The sequence below is a fragment of the Lissotriton helveticus genome, chromosome 9, assembly GCF_964261635.1.
Source record: "Lissotriton helveticus chromosome 9, aLisHel1.1, whole genome shotgun sequence".
NCBI classification, from domain to species: domain Eukaryota; kingdom Metazoa; phylum Chordata; class Amphibia; order Caudata; family Salamandridae; genus Lissotriton; species Lissotriton helveticus.
Genome location: NC_136070.1, coordinates 599314155 through 599340293, shown reverse-complemented (window position 1 = coordinate 599340293; position 26139 = coordinate 599314155). Strand labels below are relative to the sequence as shown.

Here is a 26139-nt window from a genome sequence, read left to right as displayed (position 1 = left end):
GGGTGGAGAGCTCCTGTGGTCTCTATGAAAGATGATAAAACATGGTTCACATGTTTTTTGGCTATCTTGCTAAGTCCTGGTAGTAAGGAGATAGGCCTGTAGTTTGCTAGATCTTCGGGGTCATGGCAAGGTTTTTTCAAAAGAGCCTTGACTTTGGCCAGCTTCCAGGTGGGAGGCACTACTCCCGTCTCTAAAGAGGTATTGATAACATGCATTATGGCCGGACATACCGTCCCCAGTACCTTTTTAAGAGCGGACGGTGGGGCCACATCCAAAGGTGAGCCTGACTTAAGGTTTATGAGGAGGCGTTCGACAGTGGCCAGATCCAGCAGGGGGAAAGTCTCAAGCCGATTCTGGGTGTCCAGACTCACCTCCTCCGGTGTCCACTTAGTCTCCTCGATGCTGGCATACTGGTCTATAGATCCAAAGCCAGAATAGATGTCATCAACCTTAGAGATAAAGAAGGCTGCTAGGTCCTCACAGCGTTTCAGGGGATCAGTCGATGCTCTAGTGGCCGGAGTAGGAGTGACCAATTCTTGAAATATTTTAAATATTTCCCTTGGCCTGTTGGCTGCTTCCGAGATTTTATCCTGGAAGTACGCTGATTGCACAATTATCAACTGGTTTTATATGTTCTGATCAGAACCCTATATTGTTCTTTAGCTGGAATGGAGTAATCTTTCCTCCATTTCCTCTCCGCTCGTTTGCATCTTTGTTTAAGTTCTTTTAAATCCCCCGAGTACCAGGGTTTTTTATTGGGGCCGGTCCTATGACAGACTACTTTCTTGGGAAGGATGGAGTCCAATGAGGATTCAAGCCACCTATTAAAGTCTTCATTGGCCTGGATGGGGTCCTCACAGGGAACTGGGGGAGATCTCCTTAGGGCCGCTTCCCAGTCTTCCGCCGACAACCTAGACCAAGTCCGACTCAATCTTTTTGAGAGGCTAGGTGTATAATTTTGATCCGATGGGGACAAAGCAAATCTCAAGACATGTCTTCTGGACTGGGCGTAGTGGACTCCTCCAAAAAACCTGAAGCACAATCAGACTCTGAAAGTAGTCTTATACAATTTCCAGTGGTGACTGCACAGACTGCGAATGACTTTTGAACTAGAAGAATATGATCTGCTGCTGATGAGGTCCTGATTCAGCAGATGAGTATGCACAGACTTATTTAGAGTGTCAGTATAACAGAGAGTCCCCCCTCACTACATTCCTGATATAATGGGGACAGGTCATGGAGATACACAAGTGTAATTGTAGTACATATATAGTTGGAAGTGCTGCAGATGGCGGTTACCCCCCCCCCCCCCCCCCCAGTGGCAACTGTACTGTTTTATTCCCTATGTAAAGGTATTGTTGTTTTACTGTTGATGCATGTTTGGTCCTCTAATGTTTTGTGGGGGAGCCTAGTATTGGGAGTTATATTCGGGGCTTTTCACGTGAAACTTATTAAGACACTACATCAAACTCATACACAGATAGGGGTGGTGTGTTACGTCATGACGCTTGTTAGAAGACAAGATGACGCAACCTAATACATATATATTCACGTCTTGGAATGTGAGAGAGCTAGGTTCAGTACACAAACGACATAGAATCCTAGCACAGCTTAACAGAAGGAAAGTACAAGTGGCGTTACTGCAAGAATCACATCTTACAGAGGCAGATGCAATGAAACTCCCAAAAAAGTGAGGGGGCAGCTGTTCCACACATCCTACTCGGCATTTGCTAGGGGAGCAGCAATTTGGATAAGGAATGGCACCCCATTTAAGCTTTTAGAGAAGCAAGTAGATGTCAATGGTAGATATGTACTTTTGTTGGGAAGATTAGATGGGAAGCATGTAGTTGTAGGAAGTATATACACCCCCAATTCTGAGCAGGATACATTTCCGGACATGTTATCTACTGCACTTGTGGGGTGGGATGCCTATCCTTGGATACTAGGTGGGGATTTTAATGCAGTACTAGATATAGTAATGGACAGATCTCACCCACCTCTACACAACATGGATAGCAAGAAACAGGCAGAGGCTCTTTGGGTTTGGGCAGAAAGGTGGGGAGTAAGTGATGTATGGAGGGCAAAACACCCAGCAGATAGTGAGTACCCCTTCTACTCACCATCTTATGGGTTACATACACGTATATTGGTCGGATATTTTGTTCATATCCCTTAGTTCCTAATATCATGGACTCCACTTACCTAGGGAAAACATACTCCGACCACAATCCGCTAGAGGTTACTATGAACTGGGGGAAGATACCAACACCCATTCCAACATGGAGGTTACACCCTTCACTTTTAGAGGACTCTGTGTTTAGAGATGCCCTTTCCATGGCTATAAGTAGTTATTTTGCAGAAAATGCTTCCAACGCTAGCACACGCCAAGTAGAATGGGATGCTTTTAAGACGGTGTTGCGGGGGGTGGCCATAAGCACACGGGTGGGGCTCGCAATTCCGTTATTGAAACTCTAAAAGTAGTAGAGGACAAATTAGGAGAGTTAGAACGGCAAGCAGTATTAAGTGATCCCAGGAAAGAAGAGCTACAAGAAGCACGCATAAACCACGCAGAACTTCTGGAGGAGCTCAGCGTGCTAGACTATTCTTTATACACGCAGAAACAACATGTTGAGGCAGACAAAGAAGGTCCCTTGTTAGCTAGGATTATATGTGACTCCCCACAGATGTCCCCGATAATTGAAGTTACTACGCAAAATGGTATAACAGTTAACACACAATTAGAAATCAATTTGGCATTCAAGGAGTAATATGAGACTCTGTATGCTTCCCCCCCGGAACCCCAACAGAACGAGTTTGACTCCTTTTTTGAGGGACTTACTTTTCCACAAATCATAGAACCCATAGAAAGTAACTTGAAAGCCCAAACATGGCATCAGAGATCAGAACAGCTATGAAGGCTTTGACCAGAAATAAAACACCGGGGTCACATGGGCTACCGGTGGAGTTTTATGCAACGTATATGTCGTTATTGGTCCAACATCTGCTGAAAATGTATCAGGCGTCGTTGGACGCCTGCATATTGCCCCAAACCACGCTCCATGCACTGGTAGTGCCATTGCCCAAACCAGGCAGGGATGGTAGAGACATCTCCGGATATAGACCTCTATCGTTAAATACTGATTACAAAATTCTGAGTAAATTATTAGCCAACAGAATACAGCACCACATACCTAAATTGATACATGTGGACCAAAACGGTTTTGTGCCTGGCAGGAGCATGGCTCACAGTATCCGTAGACTGCACCACATCATGGCGAGATCAGAGTTACACAAGAATGACCAGGGTTGTATTTTTTTAGACTTACTTCAAGCTTTTGACTCTCTGATGTGGAGTTATATGCTACGTACCATACCTAAATTTGGAATACCGGACACCTATACCAATTGGATTGCCCTTTTGTATACCAGCCCTACTGCTAGAGCTCGCACGGGGAAATACATCTCATAGCAATATGCGGTGGAACGCAGTACGAGGCAGAGATGTCCGCTCTCGCCTTTGATTTTTATATTAGCAATCGAACCCTTACTTGCCAGGTAAGAACAACAATGCCCCTGCACTATACACAATAGATAATTTGATGGTACTGATGTAAGTTAGTATGGTACAATGGTGGAGATTAATAGGACAAATCTAAACATTTGGTAGAACTCCGAGAATGAATACATATGAACAAAGAAACATTGGTGGATAAACAGTCTGTTCTTGGAGTAGTCACTTCTGTTTATTGTTCCATTTCACAAGCCAACACGTGTTTCATCGCAGGGAACAAACTGCGAATCTTCAGGGCTGGAATAGGTAACAGTAAGGATTGGATATAATTGTTCCGGATGGTTGATCGTATATCGTTTTGCAAGAAGGAAAGTAGGGGAGAAGGCCGGTCAGTGTGTAGACTCTGTTTTAGTGTCCTCTAGGCAATTGTTACACGTGAAAATACGTTTGGGTAAATGACCCCGGTCGGAGCGTTGAGTGGAATCCTATATTTCGGAATCCCAAAAGTTATAGATTAGGGCTGTATCGGATCTCGATTATTCACGAGTAGAGTGAAAACCGGGAGGAGAAAATTGTTCGTTGTCGGCCGGGTGCGCCTTTGAGTCCACGAGGCGGTTTCACCTAGTCAGTAAGGTTCTCCCTCTCTTAGTTTCCCGGCGCCGTGTATCGAAGACGGACTTGCCAGGCTTCGCCTTTTGGCAGACCAACAGGGTATTCATGTGGGCACTGACACACACATAGTATCAGCTTATTGTAGTGAATGAGCCACTTTAGTGGTCTGATGCTCTGTGATGACCCTCGATTACCACCATTGTGAACTGACTTTAGTGTGCTATGTTACTTTAGCCTTAATGTAGGATGGTCTTGCATTAGAATAATCTTGCCAAAGAATAGAAGGTATGGGATGTCGAGGTGCAGAGTTGTTGGTGATGGTGCACACATGTGCTCCATAGTGGATACTGAGGGATTAAGTGCATAGTGTTATTTGAGTTAGGTGAATTATGACTTTAGCCTATTGGCTTTGAGGTGGTCTAATATCATTCTGCTTTCCAAGTAGTAGAGGCCTATGCTTGAGCAACTCGATATTCTAAACTGCAGCCATCTTCTGAGCCTCTGTAGGTGGGAGGTTATATTGAGATTACGGGCCAGATGTATGTGGCAAATTACCGGTCGGTAACGGCCGAATTCGGCCGTTATCGACCGGTAATTGGATTTTGAGATGTAGGGCATGCATTTACAGATTCGGTATTTTACCGATTCTGTATTTACCGATTCGGTAAAATTACCGCATCGGTAAATACAGACTTGGTAAAATACCGATTCTGTAAATGCAGATGTAGCTGGCACATGTCAGAGTGCCACAGGGCTTTAAGAATCGGTATTTTACCACCCAATCCAATTGGGTGGTAAAATACTGAATCCAGGTGTGCATGCACATGTGTGCATGCACACCTGTGCCATGTGACACACAGACATGCCCTTAGGGAATGTCTGTGTGCCACATGGCGCACATGCCTATTTTTAGGGTGCCAGAGGGTGTCAAAGTGACACCCCCTGCACCCTTGGTAAAATCGGTATTTACCGATTCTGTAATTACAGAATCGGTATTGCCCATTGATTCCTATGGGCTGCAAGGCCCATAGGAATCAATGGGCAATACCGAATCTGTATTTACAGAATCGGTAAATACCGAATCTTAACGATTCGGTATTTACCGAACCTGAAATACCTACATCTCCCCCCCTCTATTTTACCACCTCTTAAATACCGATTCGGTATGAATCGGTATTTAAGAGGTGGTAAATTAAAATTACCTACATCTGGCCCTACATGTGTTGTTTACCAGCAGTGAACGAGAGCAGACCAGTTCTTATCAAGAGGAATGTGCCTTCTTCGCATTGGCATCATAACAAAACGCTTGGCCAGCTGCTGTTGGGTGCCTGGTGTGGAAAGGTACAGGAATCTTGTGAGAAAGGTAGGTGGGTTCTTCCAGAAGCTTCGATAGAGGATAGAGTTCTATATTAGAGAAAGGGGGTCCGAGAGAGGGTGAGATGCTGAGATGCTGGTATGGTGGTTTGGCGGTCTGATGATACATCACGGTGCAGACGTGCAGTCGTGTTTGTGCAACAGAGAGTCTGGACCCAACCAGAGAGGGAAAGAGAGACGGACCCTTCTTCAGATGACAAGATGCCTAAGATTATGGTGAGGTGTTCCAGGTGTACTTATGGTATCTAACTATGTCTTTTATTTTCAGGTTCTATGTATATGTATGTTTTTGGTGATTGCTACTAATGTTTACTATGATGTTTAGTTATTTCTTTCTTTTGTCATCCTATTATCATGTAATAAAGAAACCCTAGAGCATATCATTTCTTTGTATTCCTTGTGAGGGAAGGTTGGGGCCCTTTTTAGGTTGAGGCTACCGTTGCACTGCGTAAGCAGTGGGCGGAGCCGAAATTTTATGTGTGTAGTATGGGGGCCTGAACACGCCCCTCTTCTCCATTGGCTGGCCTCGTAAATGCTGGCCAGCCATTGGAGGAGAGGAGCGTCACTCAGTTCAGGGCCCGCCTTGATGCGATTCGGGGGCGTTTTTCTCTCTTTTTTTAAACCCCTTCCCTTTTCTAGTGGTGGGCGTTAAACCCTCCCTCTCGCAGAGGTCCCAGTCCCTCAAAGTCTCTCCGATGTTGCCATGTGAGTGCAGGATGGCAGAGGATGCAACATTTCTCCTACCTTGTCCCCACCACCAGTGCTTTTTCCCTTTGACCACTTAATGCGTTGATAACATGAATGCACTAGGACGACTTGCTAAAATAAATATACCCACCAGCCTTTGTTAGCTTGCTGAAGTCTCTGGAGCTGAGGGTATAATCACAAACAGTTTGGTTAAATGTGCCTTCAGTAGTTTGTGCGTTCCCGTTTATATTTTTGTACAGGCAGCGTTCTCACCAGGATCGTGCAAAATCGTTGCATGTTTATATTTTACTAGTGAAGCTTTCAAGGGTCTGTATTTTTACTCGGCTCCTGGGTGAGGCGGGCTTTGTGCCTTCCCCATCCTTAGGAATCCTGCACATTGATGAGAAGGTTGTGTTTATAGTGCGTGGCGCACTGTGTTTCCGGCGTGGGCAGCAAGAGAGCACAAAGGACACTGCACAATTCAAAAACGTGTTGCCGTTATTTATAGCCAGAGCTAGACGTGGAAGAGCGGGGCAAATTCTATGTCATTTCGCGGTTCCCTAGGTAAAGTGGCAGGACTTAAAAAAATAAGTTTGTTTCTTTTCTTCTATTGGGGACCCTTTACATTCTGCAGAAAAAAAACGGTTCTGCATGTTTTTTTTCATCCACTGTTAGTAAAAGTGGTTGTATCTGAGCTCGGCTGCCGGCTGAGATTACCCAAATCGCTTTTTTGGGGGGGAAACAGGGAGGGACTGCTAGTCGTTTCTTTGAAGTGTGCAGTAATTAGTCTGCTGACTTCGAGGAGCCAAATGACCCACCCCCTGGGCCGGGTTGCCCTCCAAAACCCTGATGGTACAGCTGCTGCCTTTGATGAGCCACCATCCCCTGCTGACGAAAAACGGCTTCTGGGCATCTTAAACAAGCAGAAAAACAAATAATGTCCGAGTGGTCAGACTGTCCCGTCCCAAGAACCCTCCACTGCTTATAGCAGGACTTGGGCTGCATTTGTGAAGGCTATCACCGGGTCCTTGTGCAGTTCACACCTCCGTTTAGAGTTGCACTTTAACACTTTCGGTATCGTTCTTGACGTCACGTTTGTTCTCCTTTTATCGACATCGAGAGGATGAAAGACCGGTCCAGCCGTTTTCACATTGAAAGCTGTGATCAGATTGCACTGGGTACCTACAGTATTCGAGTTTTATCTTTCTGCAGCTAATTACTGGGTGGGGTGAGGAAATTTGACCAACTGGTAAAATGGAGAAGCAGTGAGTCCCCTGGGTTTACTGGCTCCTGGTCACTACCTGTGAATAAGCAGACAGTGAGGGAGCAGGCCTATACAACAGTTGGCCCAGTGCAGCAGGTTTTGGGGAACAGCTTGTCATTCATTAATAACTGCCGACTCTGGAGCTGGGGAACCAGGAGTCTCGGCGTCTGCTCAACATCCTGTGATTCTTGGCAAATCACCCAAAAATGATTGTGTCTGGTGTAATGTAACTGGTGCACATGCAAAGCGCTCCAATACATTCGGGTCGAGTTCGTACTACATAATACTGCCCCAAAAAATGGTAATGAATACTGGTAAATTCTTATTTTTTTCGCCATGGTGATATATTTCTTTTCTGAGAACCCGCGTCCCTGCCCCCATTAAATATGGGGGTGATTAATGGAAAAGTACAGGAGCAAATCTGTGTGTTTCCAGGGTTGGGGACTTTATGCACGAGGCAAGTAAATATCTAGAAACTACAAAGTGTAAGCATGTTCACCCTGCTTCGGAAATGTTTCTGGCAAAAGCAGGGTTTTTCATTTACTTATGCAGGGTGCCCCACCAAACAGCCCTTGATCCTACTTTTAACGCTAAACATGCGAGCCCTGCATTTCCTCCGCCATACAAGTTACCGCACCTTAAATACATAATATTCCACCAGTGCTCATTCTGTGAGCAACGAGGTGGAATTAATGCTTGCAAAAAAGCTTTTATTGCACGTGTGTTCCACTTGTGTGCCAAAAAAGACTGTAAATTGGGTCAAAAGTTTAGGAAAGATGGTTGAGCGTGACACGGAGTATTAGAATGGAGAAACCCCAGCTCTCTTAATTGGCTATTAAATGAGCGACCCGCAGACCGATCTTGCGCATGCGCGGTTTGTCTTGCTGTCAGTCCCCGGGGATAGCAGGTTAATGGTTACATGGTAAAATTAAAACAGGTTGGGAGAGAGGCAAGGGTATAACTCAATGGACTTGACAAAGACCCCTCGGCCTTCGAGCGCTCTAAGTTACACTGGATCTCAGCTGCCTGCACTGGGGCAAAGATAGCTCAGTGGGTTGGGTCCTTGCTGCCTAGAACTGCGTGTAACGTGAAAAACACAGCCTGGCTGACTCAGTGTATCACCCTTTTCCGATTTAGGAAATTAGTCGATTAATGATGCATACTTAAAGTGCCAATTAAACAACTGGTATGTGCTTTACACATGGTTTAGGTTATAGAGCTGGGTGAGTTTTGGATTCATTCTCAGTGATGAAAACTGAACCCTGTCAGCGTATACCTGCCCCGCCATCTCACCAACTGTGGCATGGTCGCATTTGTTGGGGTCTCTCCATCTCAGGAGATGTGCCGGAAGAGCCCCGGACCCCCAAACACCCGGCTGTGCTTGCTCTCCTGCCCCCTGGTTGTGCTTGCTCTCCTGCCCCCTGGTTGTGCTTGCTCTTCTGCCCCCTGGCTGTGCTTGCTCTCCTGCCCCCTGGTTGCTTGTGCTTGCTCTCCTGCCCCTGCCCCCTGGTTGCTTGTGCTTGCTCTCCTGCCCCTGCCCCCTGGTTGCTTGTACTTGCTCTCCTGCCCCTCGTTGCTTGGGCTTGCTCTCCTGCCACTGCCCCCTCGCTGTGCCTGCTCCCCTAACCCTTCGCAGTGCTTGCTACCCTGCCCCCTTGTTCGTTGTGCTTGCTCTCCTGCCCCCTGTGTGTGGGTGCTAATGCAATAGGTCTCGCATATGGAAACGATTGAGCTATTGGCAATGTAAATGACAATGCCATTTATTTATGATTTTAAAATAAAAATGATGTCATGAGCAATGCCAATAGCTCTACCTTTAATAATGCCGAGACCATTGCATTGTAAATGCTTGTTTACCATGTACTTACAGAGGGATGGGCGATTCCCCTCTAATGGGTAATTGTTGATACGGAAGGGAAATTGCCTCCCATCAGGGATGTCTAAATTCTATCCAATACATTGCTAGGAGGAGCATGCATTGTGTACCCTCTCGGATGGGGAGGTGTTGTGACTTGTTATTTGCGAGCTCCTCGGCAATGGTCTTATATGTTGTCAGTGTTTATTCCTTTCTTGGGTAAGTATTGTGTAATGTGGTGTCTTTCTGGAACCTGAGAAAGGATGTGGTAAGTAATGACCCGGTGACTGACAGAAGCACCAAAACATACAGAGAAGTAGGTCATTACAATTTGGCGTAGTCGGTTGCAGGATATGAACGTTGATTTAAAAGGGGAAAATATTGTTTTTTTTAGAAATTGAAAGCAGACTCTCAGATATCAGTTGATTTATTTGTATGGGGGTAGCCCATATGGTGTTCTGGCTCATGAGTGAACTAATTGTGTTGCGTTGAATGAGAATTGCTGTGTGTTTAAATGTGTTTTGTATAAAGGGCTTGTGAATAGCGTTTTTACGTTAGGCAGAGAGGGCGGGATCCCTTTACAGTGTTCAGTAAAAAGAAATGCATTTAAAATGTGCTGAGCTGCAACTTGAATGTAACATCTCAGAATATAACCCAGAAAGGTGGGATGACATTTCAGACAGGGATAGTGGGGTTATTTTTAATGTGTTGTTTAATATGCATCCACAATTGTGTGAGGATATACATTTGCAAACAGGATTAAATGTGTATGATTCAGAGGTAAAACATGTTACAGAAAATCTAGTCAGGTTGCCAATTGCACAGGCTGTTTTAATTAATTCTTCCGAAGAGGGTTTTCAGTCAGAGAGGAATGTGCAGAAAGATAAGCAGACCCGTGATTTAGAATTAACGATTACCGGTTGCGGAAATAAATCAGACCCAACAGTGCATGATAAACTGTGCTTTAAAAGAGAAATGTACTCATATGATTTTGAAAGTGTACGACAGCAGAGTGTGTATGCCCGGTTAATTCAAAGGTTTAAAAATTTATTTTGTGATTTTACCCAAAAGCAATGTGCCACTTTTAGCAGGGTAGAAAGAAGTCAAATGCCCATGACTATGTGCTTGTGCACCCTAAAAGATACTGGACAGAACAGCGTGAGAGAAAATGTGATTTGCTTATGGGAGGTCGCACTAGTGGTAAAACGGCCCATATAGACAGAAAAGCAGTTTGGTAGGATTTCACAGAAGCAGGGTTGGTGACCCCAACAACTAATGTTTAAAATGATTGTGTGTAGCTGGTGCACAAATGTGATAATTCTTTGCACATGACAGTTGATGGTTACAAATTAAACAAATATAGACCTTCATTGAGTGATGCTACCCCAGATATTGTTACAGAAGTACCATGAGATTTTGTATGTGACTTTTTAAGGTTGCCAATGTTTTATACATGATAGCTTAAATTTGCCTGAATTAGCTAACCAGAAGAGCAGAGCCTTTAGAAATAGAACGCAGGGTTTTGATGGAGGTCAAAAGAGGTTGAGTCTGTTTTTTGTCTTAGACGAAAGAAGGTTGTTTTTTTTTAACATCATGCTGTTCCATTTAAGAATGGAAAATTCCACAGCTTTTGGGTTGTGAAGGGCTGGGAACTTGTTTTTTAACCTTGAAGAGATAACTCAGAATGGCTCATAGCATTTTTGTAAAGGGAGGGCCCCCAGAGCGAGTACAGAAGCAGAGCCGTCTCTGCTTGTTATTTTTGGCGACCATCCAATTTTCGTCCACGGAGGATCTGTGTAAGGGAGGGGTAATTCCACTCCTCTGGTTAGAAAGCTTCCCTCAATTAGAAGCGTAAGGAGGCTTGTAAAGGTGCCCCCTCCCTATGAGGAGGTAGGCAAGGCAGACAGAAATGGGCAGGTGCTTCGCTCTTGGAATGTGAGCTCCTCGAAGGGAGGGGTTGCGAGGCAGAGAGCAGTCTCTGTTATGGTTGAAACTGAGCCAGCCCTGGGACGCGGACATCTCAGAAGGGAGGGGGTCTGTTAGCTAGGAGTGTGAAAGGAGTGAAGCAGGCTACTCCAGCCCTTCTGGCTGTGCAAGAAAAAATTAAATTTTGCCCAAATAAACTTAGAGAATATAATGCAGGTAGTATTCTTAAACTATTCCCTGGATTTAGAGGAGAGCTTTATAAATTTAAAGACCTCTTGAGAGGTGAAAAGAAAATGTGTCTGCTTTTGAATTGAAGTTTTTTGTAAGGTGAATGATACGTGTTTATCGTTTCAGGTTGCCAGATCATGACGGGGTGCGTGTGGCCCTCCCCTTCCCTTTCCTTTTTGTTATTTTCGCTTGTTATTTTTGTGTGAGTGGGCCCCTTCCTCCCCCCAACCCCCCTCCCCCAAGCCTGGAGCCATACTGGACGGTGGTGATGTCCTGGGGCTGATGGCAGACAGGAGCTGATGATCTATGGAGAACAAGATCAGATGGGGTTCTTCCTTGCCCAGGGGATACTGAGGAAGTTGGATGCCAGAGGGCTGTCATCTACACAGATGGACTGCTTCTTTCTAAGCGAAGAAGGGATCAGCAGAGTGTGCTACAATGGAACTGTCCCCTTCAAGGGAGGCTGACTTTCAAAGCACGAGAGCTGTGTGTCTTTCGCACAGGTGACCTGCTTGTGCACCCTGACAAGAGACAGTGGTGTTTATTGTTTTCCTTTTTTCACAGAAAAGGACACTTTTTTCCAATAGAGACACTTTGCCTCCACTGGAGTAGATATTTTCTGTGCTACAGTTGGCTGCCTTGGCAGTAGAATTCTCAGTTTCATGATTAGAGGTTCAAATGACACAAGCTGAATTATTTTTAGATATTTCACCTGAGTTATTGTTTTAGGTAATGCAGTATGCTTTTTTAACAGTTGTGTTTTTGATTATGAAATGCAGTTTTTCACTTGTAGGTACTCTTTCAGATATGGCCTACAGTCTTTCACTCTGAAAATTTAGCTTTTAAGGTTTTGCCTTTACATGAGACATGCAAGGGTTCAATGACAATCAGATCTTCAGTTAGGTTTTATTTAGTTTCTGGTTATTGTGCATTGATGCCGCTTTTACAGTTTACAGATACAGTGACCCAATGATGGTTTTGTTTTTCAGTCACAATGTTCAGTTGCTAGTTACTTTGCTATAATGCCAATTTTGCAGTTAAAAGATACAGTCATAGCTGTGCCTTTCGTTCAGTGATTTTATTTTTGATATATGTGAATAGTGATGTTCAAGGGTCAAGGGGTGCAATGTAGTGAATGAGCCACTTTAGTGGTCTGATGCTCTGTGATGACCCTCGATCACCACCATTGTGAACTGACTTTAGTGTGCTATGTTACTTTAGCCTTAATGTAGGATGGTCTTGCATTAGAATAATCTTGCCAAAGAATAGAAGGTATGGGATGTTGAGGTGCAGAGTTGTTGGTGATGGTGCACACATGTGCTCCATAGTGGATACTGAGGGATTAAGTGCATAGTATTATTTGAGTTAGGTGAATTATGACTTTAGCCTATTGGCTTTGAGGTGGTCTAATATCATTCTGCTTTCCAAGTAGTAGAGGACTATGCTTGAGCAACTCCATATTCTAAACTGCAGCCATCTTCTGAGCCTCTGTAGGTGAGAGGTTATATTGAGATTACATGTGTTGTTCACCAGCAGTGAACGAGAGCAGACCAGTTCTTATCAAGAGGAATGTGCCTTCTTTGCATTGGCATCATAACAAAACGATTGGCAAGCTGCTGTTGGGTGCCTGGTGTGGAAAGGTACAGGAATCTTGTGAGAAAGGTAGGCGGGTTCTTCCAGAAGCTTCGATAGAGGATAGAGTTCTATATTAGAGAAAAGGGGTCTGAGAGAGGGTGAGATGCTGAGATGCTGGTCTGGTGGTTTGGCGGTCTGATGATACATCACGGTGCAGACGTGCAGACGTGTTTGTGCAACAGAGAGTCTGGACCCAACCAGAGAGGGAAAGAGAAACAGACCCTTCTTCAGATGTCAAGAAGCCTAAGATTATGGTGAGGTGTTCCAGGCGTACTTATGGTATCTAACTATGGGCCAGATGTAGGAGCCAAAATACCGGTCGGTAACGGCCGATTCCGGCCGTTACCGACTGGTATTTAAGAATTGGCATGTAGGGGCCATTATTTTACAGAATCGGTAAATTTACCGATTCAGTAAATTTACCAATTCTGTAAAATACCGAATCGGTAATTTTACCGATTCGGTAAATCCAAATGTAGGTGACACTCCTGAGAGTGTCACACGCCCTTAAGAGTCGGTATTTTACCACACAATCCTATTGTGTGGTAAAATACCGAATCCAGGTGTGCATGCACATCTGTGCATACACCCTGTGCAATGTCACACACATATATACCACACTAGATTTGGGAGGGCCTGAGGGACATTTAAAGACCAAGCATAGGTTGTATCCCCCGTACTGATATATGAACAACCTAACAAACCTATGGGTCTCTCATCTGAAAATCTAATCAGGAACACATATTATTACACCTCAGCAACACATTGGTATGCTGATGGAAAATCAGAAAGTAGGATTCTGACTCAAGGCGTCATGCAGAAGATGGTTAACCCTGTGTTAGCATTGTATAACTATGTTTTTGGATTCCCATCAACATCGTGTGTGATCAATATTATCATGTGGTCCTCCGTCCTGGGTCTGTGTCTCTAGATCACCGAGACAGCTATAGTACCCTCCACAGACTCATAGTTTACGTGTGCCAACATTTGGACAACCATATGAATCTGATCTGACGGGTTGGTGCAGTGCAAAAATGAAAAGTGTGTGAAAATTAAAATAGGATAGAGAATCTCATTATAATTTTATGCAGCCAAGAACTCTTCCTAATTTAAAACAAAGAACAGCGCAAAACATTACTACTGCAGTTTAACAAATATCTGCATAGGGGCCAACATGTTTCAGCCTTAGCGGGAAAAGGGACCCTAGGCTTTCTTCAGGGCCTCTGTTCTAATAACAATGCGACTGCAAAATTAGTGTTAGTGATAAACTTGATTCCAAAAAAATATATATTTTACTAAGATCTATTTAACAGTAAAGGATATGAGTCTCCATAAACTGTGACTTCACTTCTCCAGCACCCGGTACCTCAGTTGAATCTGTGGAGGAGGAAGTGAAAATAAACACAACGAACACAGGGAAAAACACCTCTTGGTAAGGGACCATTCCTTAACCAGAATGCCTTAATTATATGTCTAAATTTAGTACATATAACCACTCACCCAGTGTGTCTGGGGAAGAGACCTCACCTCGTCCTGGACCTGGCTCAGGCGTAGTGAGACCCCGCTCTGAAAAGCAAAAGTACACTGGAAACTAAGGTGGGTTACAGGACTTACTCTTCCTATCTTTAACCCACTCCTTCATGTGTCAGTGAATGTTCTTAGCTTTTCAAGTAAAATCCATGTTACAGGGATCCTACTCTCTAGGACATCACCCCCCTCCTACATCTATTGCTACTCTCTATGTCAAAACCTGATTTCTTAGTCTGTCAGAGAGATCCTTATTAGACCTCCAGTTTACACATAGAAAAACCTATGTGTCTCTTGCTGTTTATTCCATAAACTAAGTCTACTGCCAAAGTCTACGAGGTATATTGGAGGCCTGTAGTGGCTCCTTACCTTACTAGTGGAGAAGTGTGGCTCAGGGGTTAGAGGCAGCAGACCCGGAAGCTGAGATCGGTCCTGGACCAGGGTTCAATTCCCCGCCTCGGCAGGGTCTTGGGCTAAAAATTCCACGGACTCGATAATTCCCGCCCTGGTGCCTCCTCGACTCACGGGTTCACACTCTGCGACTCTGGGCAATAGCTTGCTTAATCTCCACAACGGCCCCTCGCAGCGGGATGCCTTACTTTCACCTTGTGGATACCCTGCTATCTCACAGGGGAATACCAGGAAGGGTTCCCTAAGCAAGCGCCGGGAAACCCACTGCGGGTAGCTGTGCGCTATATAAGCTCAACTACATTTACATTTACATTTACCTGTCCGGCGTTGCCTCTGGCCGTAGCTGAGACAGGGGGAGGCAGGGAGCCTGGCAGAGACGTTCTATTTCACTGGTCGATAGAGTGACTCAACCACCAATCGTGAGTGATCTTTAGGCGGTTGATCTCATAGTTGTATTTCGGTTCAGTACATGTCTCAAAGTTGTCTCTCAGATCGATTCCAAATTGTCTCAGTATTTGGGTTATCTTATATGTGTAAACTATACAAAGGTTAGTAATTGTACTCCGGTAATCCTCGGTGGCGAGGTCTCGCGGGATTACATGGGACTACAAAATGACGTCATAGCGTCATACCTTGTAGTTTGGTTGGCCGTTGTTGTTAGTTTCGGTGTTCTCTAGTCAATGAAATGGAGTGACTTATATGTTCGCGAAACTTACACTACCAGGAAGTAAAAGGTAGTACCCGGGTCTGTACCTGATAGTAAAAAGACTCGTGGTATCGCGAGACTTAGCCGAACTCATATGGTGACGTCACTGCGTTCTTCCGTGTAGTTCTGTATCAAAAAGAACTACCAGATGACGTGATTGCGTCCAGCCCAGTAGTTCCCAAACCCTTTCCACCCGGGATATGGACAAGTTTCTGCACCTCGGGTGTCACGTTAGTTAGACATTTGTGTATGAAAATACAGCAATCATTAATTGTAAACCTCTCATACTAACCCCATATCCACGCTGTTGATATGTGCCTCATTACGTGTTCAACGTCGAGAAAGTGAGGACAATGAGGGCCACCGAGAAAGACTGTATGCTATAACTCAGAGAGTCACAGAAAAATCATATGTGTATAAACCTATGTGACCTGGGGGGTTTGTCTATCGGGATACAGTACATTCCCTACTCAGAGCACCAGGTATCAACTACCAGAGGTTAGTGAAAAGTGTGTAAACAAAACTGATTATGTTAAACGGGCAAAACATAAAATAAGGTCTCCTAATGCTTAGGAGTAGGTCTAAATCCTTATTTCACCTCAGGCTAAGCCAGGGTATTTCATCGTTCAGCCCCGTGTGTCTGTACATAGTTTAAAAACCCATTTCTGTTCCTTCTTAAAAAGAAAATTCGCCACATCTGTGACATATGATGGTATGAAGGGTTTTTCAAGTACGGTCCATGTGAAGTCTGTTTCTCCATGGTTCTTTGTCAAAAAATGACGTGTCAGTTTAGAAACATTCTTCTTGCATCGAAAAGTGCTTTTGTGCTCTAGCATACGTATCCTCACTTTCCTGGTTGTCATCCCAATGTATTTTTCGTTACAGGGACATTTGATTTGGTAGATTAGGTTCTCACTATTGCAATTGGTGAATTGCCGCAGTTCCCATGGTCTCGCGGTGCCGATGTCAATACTTGTATTGCTGCAAGTGAGGGCGCACATCGAGCAAGTGCCACATGGATGATGACCTGTGATCGCTGGTAGGTCCCAAAGGGTACCTAACTGTCTCTTTGCTGGTTCTCGTGGACGAGTGTGTACTAGGCAGTCTCTCAAGCTGCTTGCTCTCTTGAACGCAAAGAGGGGGTACTCAATCTTCTCTTTACCACTATTGAGTATCCGCCAATGTCGTCTTATGATTTTCTGCACACTGTGGGACTTGGTGTTAAAGGTACTGACCAGGGTCAATCGATCCTGAGAGGGTTCTTTGTTGGATACTTCGAGTAGCGCCTCGCGATTATTATTCGCCGCTCGCTTCCATGACCGCTTTACCAACTTCTTGGGGTAGTGTCTCTGCATCAATTGGCGAGATAGAGCCTTAGCATAAGTGTTAAAAGTCTCTGTCGTGGAACAGTTACGTCTAAGGCGCAAGAATTGGCCTATGGGTAAATTCTCTCGCAGAGACTTGGGGTGTTGACTTTCATATAGAAGAAGAGAGTTCCTCGCCATCGGCTTGCGGTAGAGTTCGCTTTCTAATCCAGTTCCTGTGGAGTAGATGGAAAGATCCAGGAAAGCAATTCTCTCTTTGCTGATTTCAATCGTGAATCGCAAAAACTCATTTTGTGCATTCAGCCATTTATGAAATTCATGTACTGTCTCCGTGCTGCCTCTCCAGATCAATAAAACGTTATCAATATAGCGTTTCCACTCTAATATTGATGTGAGAAAAGGATTCGTTATTGCCAGCACGGTCTGTTCTTCAAATTTGTGGACATACAGATTAGCCAATGACGGAGCAAAAATGCTTCCCATGCTAGTTCCTGTAGTCTGTAGATATAAGGTCTCTTCAAATTGAAAATAGTTTTCCTTCATTGCCATAGTAGCTAAGGCAATTATGAAGGGAACAGGGGTAATGGAGTCGATATCAGTCTCCCCCAGGATGGATCTGATGGTATCTAGAGTCTCATCCTGGGGGATGGATGTATATAGAGATTCGACATCCAAAGACACCAGGAGATCTGTTTCCAGGTTAAAGTCTATATCAGGAATTCTCCTCAGGACATCGGCTGTGTCCTTTAGATAACTGGGCATGGTGTGCACTATTGGTCGTAGGAAGTGATCAACAAAAGCAGAGAGTGGCTCAAGGAGGGATCCCTGGCCTGAGATGATTGACCTCCCTGGTGGTGGTCGCTGTGGCTTGTGCACCTTGGGTAAGGTGTAAAAGTAAGGCGTAACTGGTGCTTGTGCTTGAAGGAATTGTGCTTCAAGGGGGGTTATCCAACCCTCTGACAAAGCCTCCTCTACTAGTGATTTGATCTCGCTGGTCAGTCTGGCCGTCGGATCTGAGGTTAGCACTTGGTATGCGATTCTGTTGTTGAGTTGTTTCAAACATTCGAACCTGTATTTTTCAACATCCTGTATTACGATGGAACCTCCTTTATCAGCAGGCTTGATGATAATAGTTCGATCTAGTGTCAAAGTTCGAAGAGCTTGTCTCTCTTGTCCTGATAGATTTTTGAAACATTTGGTGTTGTTCGACCACATTTGTTCTATGTCGTCCTTGACAGCCTGCTCGAATGTTAATACTTTAGGAGGAGTCGAGTGGATGGGAGGACAGAAAGTGGATTTTATCCTTAAGCCTGTGTTCGCTCGCTTTTCTTGATTGGAGTTATCCGTGTCTTTATTCATAAAGAAGTAATGTAATTTCAATTTCCGGAAAAATTGAGCCAATTCTGTTTGTAGCAAAAAAGGGTCTCCCTCTTCCGTGAAGACGAAACCAAGGCCTTTATTCAGGACATGCTCTTCTGTCTCCGTGAGAATCCGATTGCTCAGATTCACCACTAAGCTTGGTTCAGATGTGGTGTCTACTCTTGTGCTCCTCTCCTCTTCTGGCTCCTCGTACCGGCATGAGGTCCCTCTGACTCTTCCCAGTGTACCTGTGCTTGTGCTTGGCCTTGGGCTTGTGCTTGTGCAGGTCTTCTTTTTCCTCGTGATCGTCGGGGGCCAAACCGAAAAAGCGGCTGGTTGGGATATTGAGGGTAGCCCTGAAAGTGTTGTTGGAAGGGCTGTTGAAACATGCTGGGTGGAATCCAAAAACATAGTTATACAATGCTAATACAGGGTTAACCATCTTCTGCATGACGCCTTGAGCCAGAATCCTACTTTCTGATTTTCCATCAGCATACCAATGTGTTGCTGAGGTGTAATAATATGTGTTCCTGATTAGATTTTCAGATGAGAGACCCATAGGTTTGTTAGGTTGTTCATATATCAATGTGGCACACAGACATGCCCTAAGGGCATGTATGTGTGCCACATGTCACACATGCCTTTACTTCGGGTGCTAGAGGGTGTCAAAGTGACACCCCCTGCACCCTTGCAACATTCGGTATTTACAGATTCGCTAAATACCGAATCGGTATTTCCCATTGATTCCTATGGGCTTCACAGCCCATAGGAATCAATAGGAAATACCGATTCGGTATTTACCGAATCGGTAAATACCGAATGTTACCGATTCGGTAAATCAAATTTAAAAAATACCTACATCTCCCACCTTCATATTTACCGATTCATAAAATTCGGTATTTATGAGTCTGTAAATGTCCCTCACCTACATCTGGCCCCTAGTCTTTTATTTTCAGGTTCTATGTATATGTATGTGCTGGTGATTGCTACTAATGTTTACTATGATGTTTAGTTATTTCTTTCTTTTGTCATCCTATTATCATGTAATAAAGAAGCCCTAGAGCATATCATTTGTTTGTATTCCTTGTGAGGGAAGGTTGGGACCCTTTTTTCCAAGTACTTACAGAGGGATGGGCGATTCCCCTCTAATGGGTAATTGTTAATACGGAAGGGAAATTGCCTCCCATCAGGGATGTCTAAATTCTATCCAATACATTGCTAGGAGGAGCATGCGTTGTGTACCCTCTCGGATGGGGAGGTGTTGTGACTTATTATTTGCGAGCTCCTCGGCAATGGTCTTATATGTTGTCAGTGTTTATTCTTTTCTTGGGTAAGTATTGTGTAATGTGGTGTCTTTCTGGAACCTGAGAAAGGATGTAGTAAGTAATGACCCGGTGACTGACAGAAGCACCAAAACATACAGAGAAGTAGGTCATTACAGTTTATGCAGACGATATTATTTTATATTTATTACACCTTCGTGGGGACCACACGCCTCTTTCAGAGATATTCGAAAATTTCCAAATACTGTCAGGACTATCCATAAATGAAACCAAATTCTATGCAATCTCATTCGCAGAAAGGGAAATGGAAGACACACTGCAATTTGGCCGATGGTCCTTTGCACTAGCCACTAACTTTTTTAAATATCTAGGCGTAAACGTGTATAGGGAACCAGTGGATATGTTAGATGGTAATATAACCCGGGCAATAACATCACTTAGGCCACAAATCAAGTTTTGGACTTCACTCCCGCTATCGCTGGTGGGAAGGGTCGCCATTTCCAAAATGGTGATGCGACCACGACTACTTTATTTGTTTAACAATCTCCCACTTGTGATACCAATGTCTGTGTTCAACCTATTAGACACATTGTTAATAGAATTGATATGGGATGCAGGGAGATGTAGAATAGGATTGTCTAAGCTGCAACGGTCCACTAAACACGGTGGGATGGGAGCCCCAGATTTTAGGGCATACTGCTACGCGGAACAGCTGCCTTGGCTGACATACTGGCTGGAGGGGGGGGGGGCAATCTTCAGGAAATAGAAATGGCAAGTACTGAATGGAACAAGGGGGCGCTTCATGGATTCCTGTTACCACATAGCAAGGCTACATCTTCTCTATCCCCGCTGTTAAGAGTAGCACTTCTTTATTGGAAAAGGGCGCTGCAGTATACAAAGGCACAAATTCCATATGCTCCCAATATTCCACTGTTGGGCATAGGCACACCAACAGGTACAGTATAACTGAGGCATATATCTACATGGTCGGTGGAAGGTGTGGATACCATAGGCATGCTGTTTGCAGATAAAACACTAATGAATCATGACACCTTTGTAGACGAAAGAGGTGTGCCGAATACATTGTTTATGTTACACGCAAATATCACACGTTATATTAGGATGTATGTCAGTACAACGCAATCTTTTTGATCGCGGTACTTGACATCGCAGGTTTTACAACGCAAGTCGTTACAACGACTTGCGTTGGAGGGCGCGGATTTAGGAATTTTTTTATTTTATATTCCAACACCAGTCCCCGTAACAGTAGGGAAGGTGTTGGACTATAAAATTAAAACATTCCTTATCCCACAGCGCTATCCAGCGCAAGTCGTAGTAACGACTTGCGTTGTAATAGCTGCGGGGAAAAGGTCGTGCGGTGTAAACACCGGGTTGTAAACGACGTTTCCCGTTATATTAGGACACATTGGGCTCCTACTGGTAATGAACCCCAGACGCGGTACACTTAAAATACATGATGGGAAATGGTAGTCACATATGTTGTGGTCCTGCCCATGGCTGCACACTTATTGGGCTGAAGTACATAGGCTACTGGGCGAGGTGAATCTGGGGAACAGAGGGGCGGTGATGGAGCACACTCTTCTAGGGCTGGGATTAAAACACAAAAGTGGAAACCCTACAATCCGGTTTGTTAATATGGCATTGATCCAGGCGAAGCGACCGATAACTAAAAGATGGAAAGCTAAAACAGCACCGCAGATAAGGGACTGGCATCCAGAGATGGTGAGATGGGGGAAGGCTGAAAGTGCCGAGATTAAGAGGGAGGAATGCAGAGGTTTACGAAAAAGCTGATCCCATTGGAATGGAATATGATATTGGAGGAGTTTATAACTCTTGAGCTGCCTGAGGTATAATTTTGACATAAGGGTAATAGGGAGCTGATTACCAATACCGTCTGCTTAACTATAGGAAATGTCCAAGATGTGATGACAGTGAACATATGTATTGTGCTTTAGTTGAACTGGTCTGAAATTATGATGAATATACCATGTACAAGGGAGTGTTATGGAAAATACACGGTACCCTTACATATATAAGCGTTCACAGGGGGAGGGAGGAAATTGTTCTGTTTTTTTTTTTTTTTGTTTAATTTGTTTACAGGTGACATGAGCATGGAACTAACTCGGGAATAATTACAAATTTACCAATTATATAAGGTTGGGCAAAATAATGCGTAGAAATTTATTTATATTGGATGTTCTATTTGTACACTGTGTTTAATTATGAAAACCAATAAACGAATGTAGAAATTATTATTTTTTTTTTTAAAAGAAACCTGTTCGCGAAATTTTTAAACTGTATGGGAACAAATGTATTACTGGGGTTTGTTACGGTGCAGCCGTATGGGGTAGGGCTGATGTTTCGTCACTGCAAACCCTCGAAAATACATTTTTAAAATGGGTTCTATCCGTCCCTAGCTCAGCGGCTACACACATAATTCATATGGAAACCTCTGTACCCTACCGTAATGACTTGATTAGCGTGGCAGCACTCACACTATGGCATCGAATTTGGTCCAAAGTAGAGACGCGCTTCACAAAAGATATAATTCAGGATTGCCTTGAACTAGATCAGGGCATGAAAATACCTTGGCTACATTACATCCATAAACTTTTGATGGAGTGCAATGTGGTAACAAATCTTAAAGACTTGGAAAGTATCCAGTCGTTTAGCAAACTAGAGTTAAAAAGGAGGCTGCTTAAATCCAAGGAACTCGCCAGAACTGTTGTCTTGAATGAAAAACCATGGGTTAGATCTTATTGTGATGGTCCACTTTTAACAGGCATTCAGCCGTACCTTATTTTTATTAGAAACCTACAACATAGATTTTATTTAACTAGATTAAGATTGAATGCTCTTCATTTTCAGATTGCATTCCCCAGGATGGGCAAGTGGAGCCCCAAATTACCTAAGTGCCCATGTGATGGTAAATCCCCTCAGACCACACTTTATTTTTTGCTTTCTTGTAATTTTTATAGGGACATTAGAAAATTTAATTTGCGACCTATATTTATCTCAAATAAATTGTATTTTTATAAAACTGCCTTTTATGACATTTGCAAATTAGAGAATGCATCAACTTGCAATGCGGTTAATTCTTTTATTTATATGGCAATTAAACGCAGAAAAGAACTTTCATTTTTAGAAGCATTAAATTAAGAAACCGCATAGCTTGTAAATCATTGGATGCACATATATTGCCTTGACGAAAGCGAGATATCGAGTTATTATTACTGTCTTATTATACTTTTGAATGGTCGTTGATATATCTCTTTTCAAACATTTTAATTTGTGAGAACATGCATATGTAAATATCGCTTACCATGAATCCTCATGTATTAGTGGTACTTTGTGAAAACCATGTGTTATCTTGTATTGGCATTGTTTATTAGGAGTTTTCTGACTGTGAAATTCCCACTTTTTTTAAAATACGTGTTATGAATATTGTATGAATCATGTAGAATGCTTTTATGGTTATATTTTTTATATACCGAATAAAGCTTTTGATTGATTGATTGATATTAAAAAATAATTACTACACAATTTAATTTACTATTAGCAATTCAATAACACACTTATAAATAACTTAAAATCCTTAACTATATTTAAAAATATTGTTAATAATTATGCAAACAATAACACATACAATTGGCATATATAAAGATAATTAAAAACCTATATTGTTTACAACTTTATTATTGAGAACAATATAAACAATATTCTTAACAATTATATTACTTACCCAAAAAATCGTTATGTTTTACAACAATATTTTTTCCCGATTTTTCTGCAACTTGATATATCTAATCCGATATTTTGCCCTAACACCAAGTGACTAGTAGAAAAGAAGTGAATGCCCATTGTTTTCTCTCTGAGTAACTGAAATTGTGATTATGCAACTTGATTCAGAAACTTAAGCTACCTTAGACAATCAGAAAGAGCCCATGTTTTATGGAGGCCATGTGGACATTGCTTGGCAATTGGATCCCCTCTAACACATTGCCAGAGAGAGAAAGATAGAACATGCAAGAAGAGGAGGAAGATAAATTTAGCAAAACAGGGAAAAAGGGAGAAAGCAGTGTAGCCAGCAAGAGTGACATTTAGAGAAAAGAAGTGCACGTTGGCGGATGAAACAAGCATGAGGAAGAATAAATATTAGACATTAGTGGTATTTATTTATTTCTCAATTCAGATAACTAATAATCCGTCAACAAAACACTTCCAAATGTCATAAAAAATGTCTATTATATAAAGTTTCAGTACAAGGCCAGGGGGATATTGTTTGGCAATTGGATCAGCTCTAACACAGAATCAGAGAGAGAAAGATATAACATTGAAGAAGAAAAGTATAGAAAAACAGTGAAAAGGGGAGAAAGCAGTAATGAGGAAGAGCAGCAAAAGTGAAATGTAGAAAAAGGAAGTACACATTAGTGGAAGAAATAGCATTCGGGTCAATCTAAACTAAGCAATAGTGGTATTTATTTATTATCCAATGATTGTTAAAGAGCACTTGCAAACTAATAAATCCTTTCCTATTTTTACACAAAATGTCTTCATGTCTGCACACTTGTGTAAGTCAGTAAATATATGTTTCTCGAATTAAAAACCCTAAAATCTTCTCCGAAGGGGCATGGTAATGTAAAATAAAAATTGCAAACACTGTAACTGTTTGCAAATGTACTAAATTTATTTTTTCTAGTTGCCACTGCAAAGCAGCCAATGCCTCCACCTAAATGTGACTTTGATTTATACTGGATCTAGACGTGCCTCTTTTTGCATTTTCTTCAGAGAAGCAGCTGAAAAACGCAGAAATGGAATATGGGAAGGAAGCCATGCAGCATCTGACGGAGACGGTTGAAGCTATTAAGCAACTGGTAACTTAAACCATGCATTTTATGAAACCGATTAAATATCTTTTTGAGTAGTCTGTAATAAAATGTATTGTTCCAGTCAAAGGTGATGTCAGTAATAATCAGGTGTTGAAAGGACAATGAAGAATGAGGGCATCTTTAAGGGTTTGGAAGAGTGGGAGCACCGCCACAAATAAGAAGGGCTCCTGCCCCGCCAAACACGGGGTTCATCCGCTCCTTTGAAAGGTGTGGAAACCAATGATTTTACGCTGGTCATCCATAGGAATGCGCCTTTGGTGCATCGGGAGGTCTGCTCAATTAGGGCTGTCCATCAGATGAAGATTTTACCTGTCCAGCTCCATCATGCAAGGTAAGGAAGATCTGGACATGGAAAATACACAACAAACCTCTGTGCAGGGCATCATTGTTGGTTTTGTTTTCAGAAACAAACCTGAAAAGCAAAAAAGAATGTCATGGTGGCCCCCTCAACCTTTATTTCTATTTAAAGGGCACCTGCCATTTTCATGGAGGAAATTTCTTAACCTATTAACTAGCAAATCGCCAATCTTCTCAAAGTAAGCAAAGTAGAACAAGCGGTCTGACACTGGGTGGGTGTGTGCTGGAACCCCAGTGTCTTGGCAGATCGGCAGATTCCCCACTGGCTCTGAATTGCCCACTTCTCTGGTTGTGACTCTGCATTGCTGGTTATAACACCACTTACTTTGACGTGTTACCTAGGTCCTCTTCTCAGCCAACCTGAAAATGCTTTCTTAATCTTTCCCATCAACCAAAAGATCAGATATCCAGGTTACTAGCTAAGGATGACTTTCACAACTTTTACATTTGGTGAGCCTTTTTTTTTTACTATGGAATAGGATTTAAAAGATACAAAATTGGATTGTTCTCCCAGTGACAAATAGAATTGGAGTCATAGTCCAGCAATTGGTATTACTTGTTCCTCAGCATGGTGATAAGCCATAATGCTGTAGGGAGCAATTTATTCCAGAAGCAGAATGCGTCCTGTTAGAATTTTCTGATTTGCCAAAAGAGAAACAGTGCAATAAAGAAAACTATAGAGCTAATTTATGCATTGCTTAGGCTGAGCTTTGGCCAGACAACTTTTGTGTGACCGTGACTAACCCATTGACCCAATTGCTGTTTTTTTCAGTCTTATCCCAGTTGGTCCAAAACTAGACTCTGCTTCTAACAGGCCAAAAAGATCTGGTCTGTTCAAGAGGCTGCACTTTTTTCCATTTTTTTTGCTGGGTACTGCCATGAAGTATGGAGCTTAGCTTCACATTTCAGTGTTAGACACACTTTATGCAAGGATTTCTAATGCTTTTGCGTGAAAACCTGTGTCCAGGTTCTCATAATTCCATCATAGTCCTGTTTACTTACACATCGTAGCATGCCAGTAACTGCTGTCTCTGCCCTTCTTGTTGTGTGTAGGGTGTTTGCTTATAGAATTCTCCAAATAGGGAACTTGTGTGACTTTCTCGGGGACTACACTCCCTATGTGTGATTTATTTTTTAACCCTTTTTTTGATAATGGGAACTAAATATTT

General features: G+C 43.0%; 1 protein-coding gene across 1 annotated transcript in view; it reads left to right on the top strand.

Annotated features, from left to right (window-relative positions):
• The window catches only part of CCDC175 (coiled-coil domain containing 175), a 414158-nt gene that overhangs the window by 47497 nt on the left and 340522 nt on the right, over nucleotides 1-26139 (top strand). Inside the window, exon 2 of the mRNA XM_078660614.1 lies at nucleotides 24513-24598. Coding sequence (XP_078516740.1) covers nucleotides 24513-24598 — 86 coding nt within the window. The remainder of the gene's footprint in view (nucleotides 1-24512; nucleotides 24599-26139) is intronic.